Here is an 18,902-nt window from a genome sequence, read left to right as displayed (position 1 = left end):
ACTGCTAAGCATGTTTTAAAATTAGTAGGCTGCTACAATAGTTACAAATAGCCTTTTATAATAACTGTTATAAGTATTTAGCCTTCACCTAAGAGGGCTATTGATTTTGGTGAGCTTGGATGTGTTAATGGTTGTCTCCATTCAAAGCAGTCTCACGCCACACCTGACACGCCCCCCTCCCCCCCTTCAGCAGATTGGGATGCGATCTCACGCCAATCTTGGGAGGTCTGATTAAAACCTGGTATTTCATCTATTTTAGCTTAACATTTGGGCTGAACTAACCTTTCCTTGAAAAAGACGTAAGCATCTGGTTGCCTACTCTTTGCTTCTTTCCTTCTCCTCTCTCTCCTTTCTCTTCTGGCAGCCTAATTTACTCTTTGAGAGAGACATGTTGCTGCATAGAGCACTGTGTAGGAATGAGTCGCTTAACAACCATAGACTGTTTATAAAAAGTTAAGAACCGTTAGCGAGTCCTACCAGGCGGAATGAAACATTTCGCATTTATGCAAGTGGGTGCAGATAGTCTCAGACAGTCTTAATTTGATTAAAGCAACCTTATTATTGAACTTTCAAAGCAACTTTGATTTTATTTTAATATTTATGACGTCGTTTTTTATAACTGATATATTTAAACAGGCCCCCCTGTGCTTGGGGCCCTGGTACACCATTCCAATTTCTCCCCCCACTTCGATGCCCGTGGTGACAGTCTTACGAAATATGACAAAAAGTTACTTTTATAAGACTTACCAACTGCAGCTTTAAGTCAAACTGATAGGAGGATGGTGGGGCGAGGGTGTGTCAAAGGAAACAAGAAAGCACAGAGTCAAAAAATTATCACCTTTTAGAGATAGTGTGTGTGTGTGTGTGTGAGTCACAGCCAGGAGAGAATGAGTGACAGACAGTAGATAACAGGTTTGGTTTAGCAAGGTGAAGCAAAGCAGGTAGGGAAACAAGTGGGTGAAGTTGACAGGAAAGGAGAAGCATGGGGGCAGAGAATTCACATGTCTCTTGGATCTTCATCATCCTCTGTTTGGGGTCCTTGCTGACCACTGTCACCTGGTACTGGCTCGACAAGTAAGTGTTGCTGTAACTATGCTTTAATGCCATGATTTATTTCACAATACTACTCATTCTTAAAAGTAAAGTTTCTAGCAGAGAAATGTGGAAAATGTCATTTAAGACTGAATAAATGACAAGTTAATTAGTTTTGTTTTGGTAGAACAAAAAAGCATTTTTGGGGGACTTTTTTTGTTTGTTGCCTTTATTGGACAGTTGGTGGCAGAGAGGCCAACAGGAAACAAGGGGAGAGAGAAGTGGGTTTGACATGCAACAAAGGTCCCTTGCTGGACTCTAGCCAGGGTAGGTGTGTGTAACCACTTGACTACGGTGATGCTGCACAAAGATGTTGCCCTTTGAGCTGCATTTATTGTACATGCACACATGAAGTAAAGTGAGTCATGCATTACTGAGGTGGCATTTATGCCCCCATTACAAAGTGGTAATATACATTTCTACATATGTTTTTAATGCGTACATTAAAAGTATGTTAAAGTATGTTAATTTCAAAGTTTTTCTAAAGTATGCAATATTCGTACAATAAAATATACAAAGTCACTGAACATGAAATTGGACAGGCTGGACCAGGAACAACCACATTCTAGACCTATTGTCCTACAGAGTGAGTTTTACAATGCAGATCTGCTGCTAAAGGGAAGGCAGATATTTCATTCATGTTATCTTAGCTCTTGTTGTCAGAAACTTAAAACAGGAAGAAGAAGAAGTAGTTTAATTGCCTGTCAAGCTGCTAGAATGCCATACAGTCATAGGCAACTTTATTTTTATGGCACATTTCGTATAGAAAGTCAACTCAAAGTGCTTAACAGTGTGATAAAACAAGATGTCGTAGATGAAATGTAGATATAAAGGCTGGCTAGCAGGCCGTTTCTGCTCTTTGATCCAAGAGCAGTTAATGGTACAGGTATGATTACCCAACATTCGCCACATTTCACCATTGAAATGATTTAACTTAGAAAAGATAGCTTTTAGACTGCAAAATAAAAAATGTAGTTACGTAAATTGTGTTCCTCTTCTATTAGTGCTGCTCTGCAGTATTATGTGTTGTTAGTACAGTAATTATAGACAATAGAAGAATAGTGATAACGTTTATGACTGCTACTGTTTGAGGGGCAGGTTAAAAGGTTCAAATTAGCACTTTTTACTGGAGGGCAGAGGTGGAAGGGTTCACTTGTTTGTTAATTTATTGTCAGAATTCTATATTTTCTATTTTTCTGTTTGTATTTTCTGAGTCAATAAAAATAAAATGTAAAAAATGAAAATAATGAAATACCTACATGACATCAAACTCTGTTGCACTTTTAGAACAGGAGTTTCTTCTTGATTGACATTAACAAGAGTCATGACACCAAGGAAATGTAGCCCAGAATTCCTTTGATGATCTGTTTTCTGCATTTTTCTCATCATAATTTGTGTTTTTACAGTGACCCTGAATTTTATAAGCCACCTCGTCCAAAGAGAGGTCTCGGCAAGCTGAGTGATGTTTGTAAAGGCTGCAGGTGAGAGCAAGCACAGATGATTTCTCCTTAAACCCACATTATTGTTCCAAGTAATGTCTGCAGGGGATCTTTTAGTAACCTTTTTGTTTATGCCTTCATAAATTTAAATCATGTCCCCACCAGTGAATATACATCTGACTGTGTGTGTGTGTGTGTGTGTGTGTGTGTGTGTGTGTGTGTCACAGGAAGGTCATCGACAAAGTAAAACAGCGTTACTCTCAAACCTGGAAGAAGCAAGAGGAAAATTCCCTTAAATTGAGGTAAATATATTTATTTTTGTTAATAGAAACAACAATAACTAGATGTAAGGAGAAGTAAAATAAAAATAAAAATGTGCATTAAAATAGAGGAACCTGACTGGCAAATGTCCTCCAAGTAACCATTCAATTGGCCATGTGATTTATGATTGCAGACGGTCTTCAACAACGGCCCAAGTTATGGAAGTGAAATTGTTCACATTTTTAAATTCATAACCACAAATTATTACCTAACTGTCATTTCGCACACTTCTTATTTAGCTAATTATGAAGCTTACTATTAGTGTAAAGATTACAAGTCCTTGTGGTTCCCCAGATCACGGCTCAGAGGTCAGTGCAATGGCTTCGACACGGCCATCATCACCCAGGAAAACACTCCGATTGGATCAGAGCTTGTGTACGACGGTGACGGGAAGAAGACTCTTAAGGTTTCCCGGGAAATTTTCAAAGTCTTTGCAAAGGTATGCTGCTCATCATTCATGAATATTACCATGACACCAGCGGCTTGCTTGGTGTCTTGATTGTTCCTCAAATGTTATTCCTCAATGACTGTTTCACTTTCCACCTTTGAATGGGGCAACTATTGATCTGTAGTTAAATGATGTCATATGTTTCATATAATTTGACTTCAACATACAGCTTAACACACATTTAAGAACATATATTTTACAGTTGTAAGAATAAAGAGTAACTGTTTGTGGAATTAATAATTCACGGCCAACATAGTTTATGATAATAAATGATTAGGTAATAAATAAATATCTGTGAATTGACATACTGTGTTGTTCCTGATCAACTGTGTAGATCAACAGTAAGAGCTCATTATTTACTACTATTAAGTCGCCAAGTTTTTTTAAGCGTGATAACCAATCCAAGATGACAAATGACAACTTTTAATCATGACATGAGCCTGTAGCTTTACTTTTACTTTACTGCAATTCCTTGGCAGTTCACAATTAAAACATACACACAAAGAATTGCACTAAAACAATTAAACAAACAACACAGTACACATATTTGTACAAAACAACTGTAATTAGAGGCCGTAATTACATAGTTGATTAGCTTTTAATCAAACTTTTGAATAGGTGGTAGAACTGCAACTTTTTTTTATATCTGGTCGTGTATCTCCAAATACACTGAGTCCTCAAAGGAAAGTAAACAGTAACATAGTTGAGGGGGAAGTCATTTAAAATGTTTATTTGTTCTCTGGAAAAGAGTTCTTATCATTCCTTTGAAATCATAATATACTGTACACCAAAATCTTCTGGAAAGCTCATAAATGTTTGCCTCTCAGCTCAGTTCAGATATTTATTGCACTAGCTTTAAAACAAAATAGATCATCAATGAAACAATAAAACAGCAAAAGACAATAAAAAGAACAACAGAATAAAACTGTCAATATAAAGTTTAAGTGATCACCACCTGGTGGTGAGTTGGATCAAGACCTCAGTTGTGGAGGCGGCTGCTCAGAGGTGCGCCTGGAAGCTCATCGGTCCCTGTCCAGAGGCCCCTGAGCCAGGCTGGTTCAGGGGCCAATTTCAGCTCATCTACTTCATGAACCCTAATATCAATAAAAAATAATTTCACTGGCAAGGACCACACCATCAACAAGATACGTTAAAAATTATTTATTAAGAGCAAATGACTGATGAGCATGGTTCTGCTTGCTGATTGCATTGTGGGGAAGCTTACATGAAGTCCACTGTAGCACCAGGGCAGCACTGACCACCTCAGGACCCTACGAAGTTACGAGAGCAGAAGGAGAAGAGAGGGTTAGGTGAAACAGTTGTGGTGTTGTCCTGCTGCTGAATCTTTGCTGAATAAACTTCAATAAAATAAGTGTAAAGCTGCCCCTTCCTCAAGATGTCTTTTTGTCTTCAATGAACAGTATGTCCTAAATAGTGTGTACTATGTCTTTATTTTGTTTAATGACTAATAGAAATTCATTGCTTGTTGAATCCAGGAGCATCCTTTTGAGACTAAAAGATTGGACAGATGTGCTCTTGTTGGGAACGGCGGTATCTTGACTGACAGCAGGTGTGGAAAGAGCATCGATTCAGCTCAGTTTGTTATGAGGTGAGACAGGTGTCCAGTGTAGTTAATTGAATAACTAATTACAGTTAATCAACACAATTACGCTCATCTCTACTACAATTCCATACAAACATTTCTGTATATTCTTTGTTGTTTTTTTCAGATGCAATCTACCACCTTTGAAAGATGGCTATGAGGAACACGTGGGCATCAAGACTGATCTAGTGACAGCAAACCCAAGCATTCTCCTAACGAAGTAAGCAAAAGGATGATTCTCATTTGATTATCTCCTAGTAATATTCCACATCTCTTGCTGCTTCATATCTGCTGTTTTTTCCCCAGGTATGGGTCTCTAATGAATCGTCGCCGTCCATTTGTGGAGAGTCTGCAAACCTACGGGAACGCTTTGCTTGTCCTTCCTGCCTTTACCTTTGTCTTCAATACTGCTGTGTCCCTGCGGGCCGCCTACACAATTGAGGACTCTGATATCCCTGCTCAACCCGTCTTCTTCAACCCTGAGTACCTTCGGAATCTTTCTGTCTTCTGGAGAAATGAGGGCCTGAAATCAGGACGTCTCAGCACTGGCTTCATCATGACAAGCTTAGCACTGGAAATCTGTGACAATGTGGAACTGTATGGGTTCTGGCCCTTCGGTAATCACCCATATGATTATTATCCCCTGTCTAATCACTACTACGATGACATGAAGGTTTCGCGTGTACACGCCATGCCGGCTGAGTTTGACATCTTGTTGCAGCTGCACAGTGAAGGTGTGCTCAAGCTTCATCTGGAAAATTGCTGACGTGAAAAGTATTTTCCAGACTTGGGGAGAGCTGACAGCTCAGAGGCACGGTGCCTCTGGATGAAGCCAGTCACTCATGAAGTTTTTCATCCAAGCATGGTGGATGTTTGAACTTACAGTTGCCTTAGGCAACCAAGATATTTGCACAGAAATCAAAATGCACCAATGATAAGACACAGTCCTATATTGTATCTACAACTGTATTTATTACTGCAAATGTCTCAGCTGGTGTCTTGATGGAGTTATATTGATTTAACTGGGAATCCCTTTGTGAAGCCTTGGTGGGGGATCTCCATCATTCTGCCAATGTTAAAAAAAAGTTTAACTAATGACAGACATTTGATTGACCATGGGTATGGTTTAGATCAACTGAATGCAATTTAAATAATTCAGTTTCCTCCTTTACATGAAGATGGCAAGTTTACACATTTCTCACAACGTTTGCATGCAGGCTTTGGGAGGTGTCTTACACAACTGGGAATGTTACCTTTCACTCTCATAATTTTAACCCTTTCATGCATGAATTATGATAACCTCAGTCAGGATTTTTTCACTATTTTTTTTCAGTTCTCTTTAGGCATGAAAAAAAACATATTTGAAATTAATTTTTTCTTTCACGAAATGATATATTATTACATTAAAATAACATAAATCAACTGATCTACAACCAAAATAATTACTGCATGTTTCGTGGTAATGTATGGGATGACATACTAGTGTCCACTGTCAATCAATCTCAATCAGTCTTTATTTATTGTGTACCTTTTGTCGTGCCAAATCACAACAAAGGTAATCTCAAGGCACTTTACACATAGAGCAGGTCTAAACCGTATACTCGTCAGGTTTAGTTTTAAAGAGACCCAACATTCCTACATGAGCAAGCACTTCGCCATCTGCCTCGACCGGTTGGGGTAGAGAGGAGAGAGGCGAAGGATAGGAGCACATTGAAAATGATCATTGAAGCTAGTAGGTCCGGGACTGGAATCTGTTATCCCGACGTCTACAGGCCCAGATCACCTGTGAGACGAGAAAGCACAGACAACTCCGGGAAAGAAGTTTAGGTTATTGAATGTATTAGTGGTACATGAATGTTAATGGATATAGATGGATGGATGGAACTATGCCATCAAAATCCTTTCATAAGTAAGAAAACAGCTTTTGAATAGCTGTCTACTGCAGTGAACACTATGCGTGAAAAGGTTAATGTTTTGCAGTGGGTTTTTTTTGGTCATACATATTTATAATTATACAAGCTGTAAATGACCAAACTAAATAATGTGACTTTACAATTGTGTGTGTGTGTGTGTGTCTGTGTGTGTGTGTCTGTGTTTTTGTTTTGTTTTGTGAATGACACAAGGTGAATGTAAATAAATATTTATCAGTGAAGTTATAAGTTTGTCATTTGTCTAACCAGATGGAGGCGTGATTTAATATACTTGTTGGTTTGAAGTATATATGTGTGCCAGTATAAGATTTTGACACCTACCTGGATTGTATGTTTTTCACTGTTTATAGCAGTAGACCAGCTGTTTCCCCCACACAGATGAATCTGACATCTTCTCATCTCACTGTGCAGCTATTTGACAACAAATAACCACATTCCTCGTCATTTCAGCCTATTCCTTTAAACCACAAAAACAGAAGAGAAACGCAGGTCATATTTAGATCTATCAATCTCTCCACTTGTAAGGCTGCTCTTAATGAATTATAATCACATTATTAGCATTACTTTCTTCTTATGTGGTGAAGCTTTGTGAAGATTTTAATGGCATTGTGTGTTGAAGGGCAAAAATCATCAAACTATCTCATAGGAAACAAAACAATCCTGTACTGTTTTTAGCACCAAAATCTCAATTCTATAATGTACCTTTAGAATCCATCATTGTGTATACTAATTTATTTCTTATTATATCATAAGTAAAGTTGTTTCATGAAGTGGAAGCAGTTTTCCGTGAATGTGTGTCCATGGATGTCTTTGCAATATCTTATTTTTGTAATGAAACTATTTCACTGTTTTCACTATTTTTTTTACTGTCTTATTAATCTGATTTGATAAAAGATCTGTACTAATTAAATGTATGTAAATATAAGACACAGATTTACTTTTTTTCATCTTTTATTACTGAACTCATAGGGTCTGATTTAAGAAGAGCCCAAATAAAGGGAAATAAATTGCGTTTGCAGTGCAACAGATTGCAGGTTTGGTGATCAACTAAGAATAACTGCATAAATGACAACAGGTGCAGACAGAAGTATTTAAATGAGGGTTTTGCATGTCTTAATGGAGAATTTGGACGAGCAGAAAGCTGAACCTAGCCGATTCCCTTCAAACATATCATACATAGACACAGTCACCATCACCAAAATTACCTTTGGATTTGGTAAATTGCAATGCATGTGCTAAACTAACATATTTGCATTTTACAAACTAGAAAAACGCCTCATATCGCATATTGAATATGGCAAACGTACAAAATAGAAGCAGGGGCTGAGTTAGGGGATGGCTTTAGATTAATAAATCAGATATGTAACTAGGGGCAAGGCCGCTTAATGCCTTAAAGGTGGGTTATAAAATGTTAAAGTCAACACTGCAGCTTACTGGGAGCCAGTGTAGGGAGTGCTCACCCCCCTACACATATACAATTAGACAAGCACCAGCTCTTTTTGACCAATGGAGGGAGCCCTGACTCTTTCCCGAATTAAGTGTGACACCGTAGTCCAGCCAAGAGTAGATAAAAGTATGTATAATTTTCAAGTCAAAAAGATGGCATAAAAGATTACACCCAGACCCCTTACCGTCTGTGTAATGTTGTGAGTCAGTCAAGGTTTCCACCATAAGAGCTGAGGGAATTTACTGATGAAATGTTCATCTGGTTATTGTTCAACTCCTGGATAGCTTTATAACCCAGTATCATATACACCTGACTTAAACAAATGACTTCTTCTTATCTGCATGCTCACTACTCATGTACAGCCAGTCACACCATACACATTAATCAGCATCAAGAGCTGCGTGGTCTGGCTGTAAAGCACTAAAACAATGTCACTGCAGTGTCTTTGTATCAATTTACATATAGGTAATAGCTCAAAGTCAACGGGGACAACAAGGTAATGTTTATCCAGCTTTGTCAGTGTCAGTGTCAAGTTCCTGTCAGAGTTAATAATGATAAGAAGTGTCAGATAAGTTTCTTTCTTTGTCATTTTTTGTCAGGAAGCTGTCCGTACAGTTAGAGGAAACCTGATCAATACAGGATGTTGTGCAGAGATAGCGAGAGGCCTGGTTAATATCTTAAAGGATTTTTATTGTCAGCCATGAAGATAAATGAGAAGAAATAAATACAGTACGTAGGTCAGATCGTAGTAAAAAAATAAATAAATGTATGTAATATAATTAAAAACATGATTCTTAAAGGGATTTCAAATTTGTGAATCTTTGGTAGGTAGAATAAATCCGCAGCCAAAAGGTAACTGCATCAATTCATTAATAAATTAATAAAGACATCACTGTCCAACACTCTGAGCGGGCGCAGGGTTGTTGAGGTGAGACAGTTATATTCTTCACCTCAGAGCTGATTTAAGTTGTTTATTACTGCAGTGTGTGTTGGTCAGCTAGTCTAGTTTGTTACTGCTGGAGTTCACTGGTCCGCTAACGTTTAGTGACGACGTAGAAAGTTTATAGTATACTTCACGTTTGTCTCTCAAAGACGGTGAGAAGAACACATGAGAAAAAAAAAATTGGTCATGTCTCAAAGTTTAAAGAAGGATGAGGAACAACATTAGTATTACTAGTCGTGATTTATTTATCAACCAGATTTAAAAATATATATATATTCAGGGCTTTTGATAACACATTGAGGGCTGCTGCCTCAGAAGCCACCCCTTACCTCTACTCCTGATATGCAGCAACAAAAGGATTGAACTCAACTGACCTGGACACAAACAGGAAGAGAGGGGAGTGCAGATAGAGATAGAGGATTTGCCTGATCAAGGACAAGTATGGGCTGATAGCGGAGGTGGCATGTTAACTGTCTTAAGGAGAAAGAGAAACACTTACGTCAAACTGATAAAAGGACGGTGGGGCAAGGGTGTGTTTAAGGAAACAGAAGAAAGCACAGAGGCAAGAAATGATCACCTTTCAGAGATAGTGTGTGTGTGTGAGAGTCACTGCCAGGAAAGAATGAGTGAAAGACAGTAGATAACAGATGTGTGATTTAAGTGAAGTAATGCAGGTAGGGGTACAAGACGGTGAAGTTAATAGGAAAGGAGAGGCATGGGGGCAGAGAATTCACATGTCTCTTGGATCTTCATCATACTCTGTTTGGGGACATTGCTGACCACTGTCACCTGGTACCGGCTCGACAAGTAAGTGTTACCTTCCTAACCACCTTTGCTGTTACTGTGTTTTAATGCCATGATTTATTTCACAATACCACGCACTCTTAAAAGTGAAGTTTCTGGCAGAGAAATGTGGAAAATGTCATTTAAGACTGAATAAATGACAAGTTTATTTGTTTTCTTTTTGGTAGAACAATAAAAATAAAAACAAATTATAAAGTTCTTCTTTTTCTTCTTCTTCTTCTTCTTCTTCTTCTTCTTCTTCTTCTTCTTCTTCTTCTTCTTCTTCTTCTTCTTCTTCTTCTTCTTCTTCTTCTTCTTCTTCTTTTTCTTCTTCTTCTTCTTATTATTATCATCATCATATTTAAGTAATGTTTAAATAATGCATGAAAAAGTATTAATTATTATATAAATGTATGATGTACTTGTCAATTAACATTAATTAATTAACTATAAAGTAAGTGTTAACTAATCACATGAAGTAAAGTTTCATTTGCGTACATTAAAAGTATGTTAAAGTATGTACTTCCTAACCACCTTTGCTATAACTGTGCTTTAATGCCATGATTTATTTCACAATACTACTCATTCTTAAAAGTAAAGTTTCTAGCAAAGAAATGTGTAAAATGTCATTTAAGACTGAATAAATGACAAGTTAATTAGTTTTGTTTTGGTAGAACAAAAAAGCATTTTTGGGGGGTGGCTTTTTTTTTGCCTTTATTGGACAGTTGGTGGCAGAGAGGCCGACAGGAAACAAGGGGAGAGAGAAATGGGTTTGACATGCAACAAAGGTCCCTTGCTGGACTCTAGCCAGGGTAGGTGTGTGTAACCACTTGACTACGGTGATGCTGCACAAAGATGTTGCCCTTTGAGCTGCATTTATTGTACATGCACACATGAAGTAAAGTGAGTCATGCATTACCGAGGTGGCATTTATGCCCCCATTACAAAGTGGTAATATACATTTCTACATATGTTTTTAATGCGTACATTAAAAGTATGTTAAAGTATGTTAATTTCAAAGTTTTTCTAAAGTATGCAATATTCATACAATAAAATATACAAAGTCACTGAACATGAAATTGGACAGGCTGGACCAGGAACAACCACATTCTAGACCTATTGTCCTACAGAGTGAGTTTTACAATGCAGATCTGCTGCTAAAGGGAAGGCAGATATTTCATTCATGTTATCTTAGCTCTTGTTGTCAGAAACTTAAAACAGGAAGAAGAAGAAGTAGTTTAATTGCCTGTCAAGCTACTACAACGCCATACAGTCATAGGCAACTTTATTTTTATGGCACATTTCGGATAGAAAGTCAACTCAAAGTGCTTTACAGTGTGATAAAACAAAATGTCGTAGATGAAATGTAGATATAAAGGCTGGCTAGCAGGCCGTTTCTGCTCTTTGATCCAAGGGCAGTTAATGGTACAGGTATGATTACCCAACATTCGCCACATTTCACCATTGAAATGATTTAACTTAGAAAAGATAGCTTTTAGACTGCAAAATAAAAAATGTAGTTACGTAAATTGTGTTCCTCTTCTATTAGTGCTGCTCTGCAGTATTATTTGTTGTTAGTACAGTAAGTAAAGACAATAGAAGAATAGTGATAACGTTTATGACTGCTACTGTTTGAGGGGCAGGTTAAAGGATTCAAAATAGCACTTTTTACTGGAGGGCAGAGGTGGAAGGGTTCACTTGTTTGTTGATTTATTGTCAGAATTCTATATTTTCTATTTTTCTGTTTGTATTTTCTGAGTCAATAAAAATAAAATGTAAAAAATGAAAATAATGAAATACCTACATGACATCAAACTCTGTTGCACTTTTAGAACAGGAGTTTCTTCTTTGCTGACACCAACAAGAGTCATGACACCAAGGAAATGTAGCCCAGAATTCCTTTGATGATCTGTTTTCTGCATTTTTCTCATCATAATTTGTGTTTTTACAGTGACCCTGAATTTTATAAGCCACCTCGTCCAAAGAGAGGTCTCGGCAAGCTGAGTGATGTTTGTAAAGGCTGCAGGTGAGAGCAAACACAGATGATTTCTCCTTAAACCCACATTATTGTTCCAAGTAATGTCTGCAGGGGATCTTTTAGTAACCTTTTTGTTTATGCCTTCATAAATTTAAATCATGTCCCCACCAGTGAATATACATCTGACTGTGTGTGTGTGTGTGTGTGTGTGTGTGTGTGTGTGTGTGTGTGTGTGTGTGTGTGTGTGTGTGTGTGTGTGTGTGTGTGTGTCACAGGAAGGTCATCGACAAAGTAAAACAGCGTTACTCTCAAACCTGGAAGAAGCAAGAGGAAAATTCCCTTAAATTGAGGTAAATATATTTATTTTTGTTAATAGAAAGAACAATAACTAGATGTAAGGAGAAGTAAAATAAAAATAAAAATGTGCATTAAAATAGAGGAACCTGACTGGCAAATGTCCTCCAAGTAACCATTCAATTGGCCATGTGATTTATGATTGCAGACGGTCTTCACCAACGGCCCAATTTATGGAAGTGAAATTGTTCACATTTTTAAATTCATAACCACAAATTATTACCTAACTGTCATTTCACACACTTCTTATTTAGCTAATTATGAAGCTTACTATTAGTGTAAAGATTACAAGTCCTTGTGGTTCCCCAGATCACGGCTCAGAGGTCAGTGCAATGGCTTCGACACGGCCATCATCACCCAGGAAAACACTCCGATTGGATCAGAGCTTGTGTACGACGGTGACGGGAAGAAGACTCTTAAGGTTTCCCGGGAAATTTTCAAAGTCTTTGCAAAGGTATGCTGCTCATCATTCATGAATATTACCATGACACCAGCGGCTTGCTTGGTGTCTTGATTGTTCCTCAAATGTTATTCCTCAATGACTGTTTCACTTTCCACCTTTGAATGGGGCAACTATTGATCTGTAGTTAAATGATGTCATATGTTTCATATAATTTGACTTCAACATAAAGCTTAACACACATTTGAGAACATATATTTTACAGTTGTACGAATAAAGAGTAACTGTTTGTGGAATTAATAATTCACGGCCAACATAGTTTATGATAATAAATGATTAGGTAATAAATAAATATCTGTGAATTGACATACTGTGTTGTTCCTGATCAACTGTGTAGATCAACAGTAAGAGCTCATTATTTACTACTATTAAGTCGCCAAGTTTTTTTAAGCGTGATAACCAATCCAAGATGACAAATGACAACTTTTAATCATGACATGAGCCTGTAGCTTTACTTTTACTTTACTGCAATTCCTTGGCAGTTCACAATTAAAACATACACACAAAGAATTGCACTAAAACAATTAAACAAACAACACAGTACACATATTTGTACAAAACAACTGTAATTAGAGGCTGTAATTACATAGTTGAGTAGCTTTTAATCAAACTTTTGAATAGGTGGTAGAACTGCAACTTTTTTTTATATCTGGTCGTGTATCTCCGAATACACTGAGTCCTCAAAGGAAAGTAAACAGTAACATAGTTGAGGGGGAAGTCATTTAAAATGTTTATTTGTTCTCTGGAAAAGAGTTCTTATCATTCCTTTGAAATCATAATATACTGTACACCAAAATCTTCTGGAAAGCTCATAAATGTTTGCCTCTCAGCTCAGTTCAGATATTTATTGCACTAGCTTTAAAACAAAATAGATCATCAATGAAACAATAAAACAGTAAAAGACAATAAAAAGAACAACAGAATAAAACTGTCAATATAAAGTTTAAGTGATCACCACCTGGTGGTGAGTTGGATCAAGACCTCAGTTGTGGAGGCGGCTGCTCAGAGGTGCGCCTGGAAGCTCATCGGTCCCTGTCCAGAGGCCCCTGAGCCAGGCTGGTTCAGGGGCCAATTTCAGCTCATCTACTTCATGAACCCTAATATCAATAAAAAATAATTTCACTGGCAAGGACCACACCATCAACAAGATACGTTAAAAATTATTTATTAAGAGCAAATGACTGATGAGCATGGTTCTGCTTGCTGATTGCATTGTGGGGAAGCTTACATGAAGTCCACTGTAGCACCAGGGCAGCACTGACCACCTCAGGACCCTACGAAGTTACGAGAGCAGAAGGAGAAGAGAGGGTTAGGTGAAACAGTTGTGGTGTTGTCCTGCTGCTGAATCTTTACTGAATAAACTTCAATAAAATAAGTGTAAAGCTGCCCCTTCCTCAAGATGTCTTTTTGTCTTCAATGAACAGTATGTCCTAAATAGTGTGTACTATGTCTTTATTTTGTTTAATGACTAATAGAAATTCATTGCTTGTTGAATCCAGGAGCATCCTTTTGAGACTAAAAGATTGGACAGATGTGCTCTTGTTGGGAACGGCGGTATCTTGACTGACAGCAGGTGTGGAAAGAGCATCGATTCAGCTCAGTTTGTTATGAGGTGAGACAGGTGTCCAGTGTAGTTAATTGAATAACTGATTACAGTTTAATCAACACAATTACGCTCATCTCTACTACAATTCCATACAAACATTTCTGTATATTCTTTGTTGTTTTTTTCAGATGCAATCTACCACCTTTGAAAGATGGCTATGAGGAACACGTGGGCATCAAGACTGATCTAGTGACAGCAAACCCAAGCATTCTCCTAACGAAGTAAGCAAAAGGATGATTCTCATTTGATTATCTCCTAGTAATATTCCACATCTCTTGCTGCTTCATATCTGCTGTTTTTTCCCCAGGTATGAGTCTCTAATGAATCGTCGCCGTCCATTTGTGGAGAGTCTACAAACCTACGGGAACGCTTTGCTTGTCCTTCCTGCCTTTACCTTTGTCTTCAATACTGCTGTGTCCCTGCGGGCCGCCTACACAATTGAGGACTCTGATAGCCCTGCTCAACCCGTCTTCTTCAACCCTGAGTACCTTCGGAATCTTTCTGTCTTCTGGAGAAATGAGGGCCTGAAATCAGGACGTCTCAGCACTGGCTTCATCATGACAAGCTTAGCACTGGAAATCTGTGACAATGTGGAACTGTATGGGTTCTGGCCCTTTGGTAATCACCCATATGATTATTATCCCCTGTCTAATCACTACTACGATGACATGAAGGTTTCGCCCGTACACGCCATGCCGGCTGAGTTTGACATCTTGTTGCAGCTGCACAGTGAAGGTGTGCTCAAGCTTCATCTGGAAAATTGCTGACCACGTGAAAAGTAGTTTCCAGACTTGGGGAGAGCTGACAGCTCAGAGGCACGGTGCCTCTGGATGAAGCCAGTCACTCATGAAGTTTTTCATCCAAGCATGGTGGATGTTTGAACTTACAGTGAACCAAGACATTTGCACAGAAATCAAAATGCACCAATGATGAGACACAGTCCTATATTGTATCTACAACTGTATTTATTACTGCAAATGTCTCAGCTGGTGTATTGATGGAGTTATATTGATTTAACTGGGAATCCCTTTGTGAAGACTTGGTGGGGGGGATCTCCATCACTGTGCCAATGTTTAAAAAAAAAGTTTAACTAATGACAGACATTTGATTGACCATGGGTATGGTTTAGATCAACTGAATGCAATTTAAATAATTCAGTTTCCTCCTTTACATGAAGATGGCAAGTTTACACATTTCTCACAACGTTTGCATGCAGGCTTTGGGAGGTGTCTTCCGCAACTGGGAATGTTACCTTTCACTCTCATAATTTTAACCCTTTCATGCATGAATTATGATAACCTCAGTCAGGATTGTTTCACTATTTTTTTCAGTTCTCTTAAGGCATGAAAAAAAACATTTGAAATTATTTTTTTCTTTCACCAAATGATATATTATTACATTAAAATAACATAAATCAACTGATCTACAACCAAAATAATTACTGCACTTTTTTTGGTGATGTATGGGATGACGTACTAGTGTCCACTATCAATCAATCTCAATCAGTCTTTATTTATATAGCGCCAAATCACAACTCAAGGCACTTTACACATAGAGCAGGTCTAAACTCGTCAGGTTTAATTTTAAAGAGACCCAACATTCCCACATGAGCACGCACTTCGCCATCTGCCTCGACCGGTTGGGGTAGAGAGGAGAGAGAGGAAGGATAGGAGCACATTGAAAATCATCAATGAAGCTAGTAGGTCCGGGACTGGAATCTGTCATCCCGACGTTCACAGGCCCAGATCACCTGTGAGACGAGAAAGCACAGACAACTCCGGGAAAGAAGTTTAGGTTATTGAATGTATTAGTGGTACATGAATGTTAATGGATATAGATGGATGGATGGAACTATGCCATCAAAATCCTTTCATAAGTAAGAAAACAGCTTTCGAATAGCTGTCCACTGCAGTGAACACTATGCATGAAAAGGTTAATGTTTTGCAGTGTTTTTTTTTTGTCATACATATTTATAATTATACAAGCTGTAAATGACCAAACTAAATAATGTGACTTTACAATTGTGTGTGTGTGTGTCTGTGTGTGTGTGTGTGTGTTTTTGTTTTGTTTTGTGAATGACACAAGGTGAATGTAAATAAATATTTATCAGTGAAGTTATAAGTTTGTCATTTGTCTAACCAGATGGAGGCGTGATTTAATATACTTGTTGGTTTGAAGTATATATGTGTGCCGGTATAAGATTTTGACACCTACTTGGATTGTATGTTTTTCACTGTTCATAGCACTAGACCAGCAGTTTCCCCCACACAGATGAATCTGATATCTTCTCATCTCACTGTGCAGCTATTTGACAACAAATAACCACATTCCTCGTCATTTCAGCCTATTCCTTTAAACCACAAAAACAGAAGAGAAACGCAGGTCATATATAGATCTATCAATCTCTCCACTTGTAAGGCTGCTCTTAATGAATTATAATCACATTATTAGCATCACTTTCTTCTTATGTGGTGAAGCTTTGTGAAGATTTTAATGGCATTGTGTGTTGAAGGGCAAAAATCATCAAACTATCTCATAGGAAACAAAACAATCCTGTACTGTTTTTAGCACCAAAATCTCAATTCTATAATGTACCTTTAGAATCCATCATTGTGTATACTAATTTATTTCTTATTATATCATAAGTAAAGTTGTTTCATGAAGTGGAAGCAGTTTTCCGTGAATGTGTGTCCATGGATGTCTTTGCAATATCTTATTTTTGTAATGAAACTATTTCACTGTTTTCACTATTTTTTTTACTGTCTTATTAATCTGATTTGATAAAAGATCTGTACTTATTAAATGTATGTAAATATAAGACATGGATTGACTTTCTTTCATCTTTTATTACTGAACTCACAGGGTCTGATTTAAGAAGAGCCCAAATAAAGGGTAATAAATTGCGTTTGCAGTGCAACAGATTGCAGGTTTGGTGATCAACTAAGAATAACTGCATAAATGACAACTGGTGCAGACAGCAGTATTTAAATGAGGGTTTTGCATGTCTTAATGGAGAATTTGGACGAGCAGAAAGCTGAACCTAGCCGATTCCCTTCAAACATATCATACATAGACACAGTCACCATCACCAAAATTACCTTTGGATTTGGTAAATTGCAATGCATGTGCTTAACTAACATATTTGCATTTTACAAACTAGAAAAAACGCCCCGTATCGCATATTGAATATGGCAAATGTACAAAATAGAAGCAGGGGTGGAGTTAGGGGATGGCTTTAGATTAATAAATCAGATATGTAACTAGGGGCAAGGCCGCTTAATGCCTTAAAGGTGGGTTATAAAATGTTAAAGTCAACACTGAAGCTTACTGGGAGCCAGTGTAGGGAGTGCTCACCCCCCTACACATATACAATTAGACAAGCACCAGCTCTTTTTGACCAATGGAGGGAGCCCTGACTCTTTCCCGAATTAAGTGTGACACCGTAGTCCAGCCAAGAGTAGATAAAAGTATGTATAATTTTCAAGTCAAAAAGATGGCATAAAAGATTACACCCAGACCCCTTACCGTCTGTGTAATGTTGTGAGTCAGTCAAGGTTTCCACCATAAGAGCTGAGGGAATTTACTGATGAAATGTTCATCTGGTTATTGTTCAACTCCTGGATTGCTTTATAACCCAGTATCATATACACCTGACTTAAACAAATGACTTCTTCTTATCTGCATTCTCACTACTCATGTACAGACAGTCACACCATACACATTAATCAGCATCAAGAGCTGCGTGGTCTGGCTGTAAAGCACTAAAACAATGTCACTGCAGTGTCTTTGTATCAATTTACATATAGGTAATAGCTCAAAGTCAACGGGGACAACAATGTTTATCCAGCTTTGTCAGTGTCAGTGTCAAGTTCCTGTCAGAGTTAATAATGATAAGAAGTTTCAGATAAGTTTCTTTCTTTGTCATTTTTTGTCAGGAAGCTGTCCGTACAGTTAGAGGAAACCTGATCAATACAGGATGTTGTGCAGAGATAGCGAGAGGCCTGGTTAATATCTTAAAGGATTTTTATTGTCAGCCATGAAGATAAATGAGAAGAAAGAAATACAGTACGTAGGTCAGATCGTAGTAAAAAAATTAATAAATGTATGTAATATAATTAAAAACATGATTCTTAAAGGGATTTCAAATTTGTGAATCTTTGGTAGGTAGAATAAATCATCCGCAGCCAAAAGGTAACTGCATCAATTCATTAATAAATTAATAAAGACATCACTGTCCAACACTCTGAGCGGGCGCAGGGTTGTTGAGGTGAGACAGTTATATTCTTCACCTCAGAGCTGATTTAAGTTGTTTATTACTGCAGTGTGTGTTGGTCAGCTAGTCTAGTTTGTTACTGCTGGAGTTCACTGGTCCGCTAACCTTTAGTGACGACGTAGAAAGTTTATAGTATACTTCACGTTTGTCTCTCAAAGACGGTGAGAAGAACACATGAGAAAAAAAAAATTGGGCATGTCTCAAAGGTTAAAGAAGGATGAGGA

General features: G+C 37.7%; 2 protein-coding genes across 2 annotated transcripts; both read left to right on the top strand.

Annotated features, from left to right (window-relative positions):
* Window positions 1-982: 982 nt before the first annotated feature.
* On the top strand, window positions 983-5,669 carry LOC133999279 (alpha-2,8-sialyltransferase 8F-like). The gene is made up of 7 exons (XM_062438467.1): window positions 983-1,074; window positions 2,499-2,573; window positions 2,759-2,833; window positions 3,147-3,291; window positions 4,797-4,909; window positions 5,031-5,123; window positions 5,210-5,669. Exons 1-7 carry the CDS (start codon window positions 983-985, stop codon window positions 5,667-5,669), a joined length of 1,053 nt encoding a protein of 350 aa, XP_062294451.1.
* A 4,270-nt stretch (window positions 5,670-9,939) lies between these two features.
* Window positions 9,940-15,172, top strand: LOC133999278 (alpha-2,8-sialyltransferase 8F-like). The gene is made up of 7 exons (XM_062438466.1): window positions 9,940-10,031; window positions 11,959-12,033; window positions 12,261-12,335; window positions 12,649-12,793; window positions 14,299-14,411; window positions 14,534-14,626; window positions 14,713-15,172. The coding sequence occupies exons 1-7, from the start codon at window positions 9,940-9,942 to the stop codon at window positions 15,170-15,172; spliced, it is 1,053 nt and encodes a 350-aa protein (XP_062294450.1).
* The last annotated feature ends 3,730 nt before the right edge of the window (window positions 15,173-18,902 follow it).

Source organism: Scomber scombrus, chromosome 18 (assembly GCF_963691925.1).
Source record: "Scomber scombrus chromosome 18, fScoSco1.1, whole genome shotgun sequence".
Classification (NCBI taxonomy): Eukaryota; Metazoa; Chordata; class Actinopteri; order Scombriformes; family Scombridae; genus Scomber; species Scomber scombrus.
This window is presented reverse-complemented; position numbering and strand designations above follow the sequence as displayed.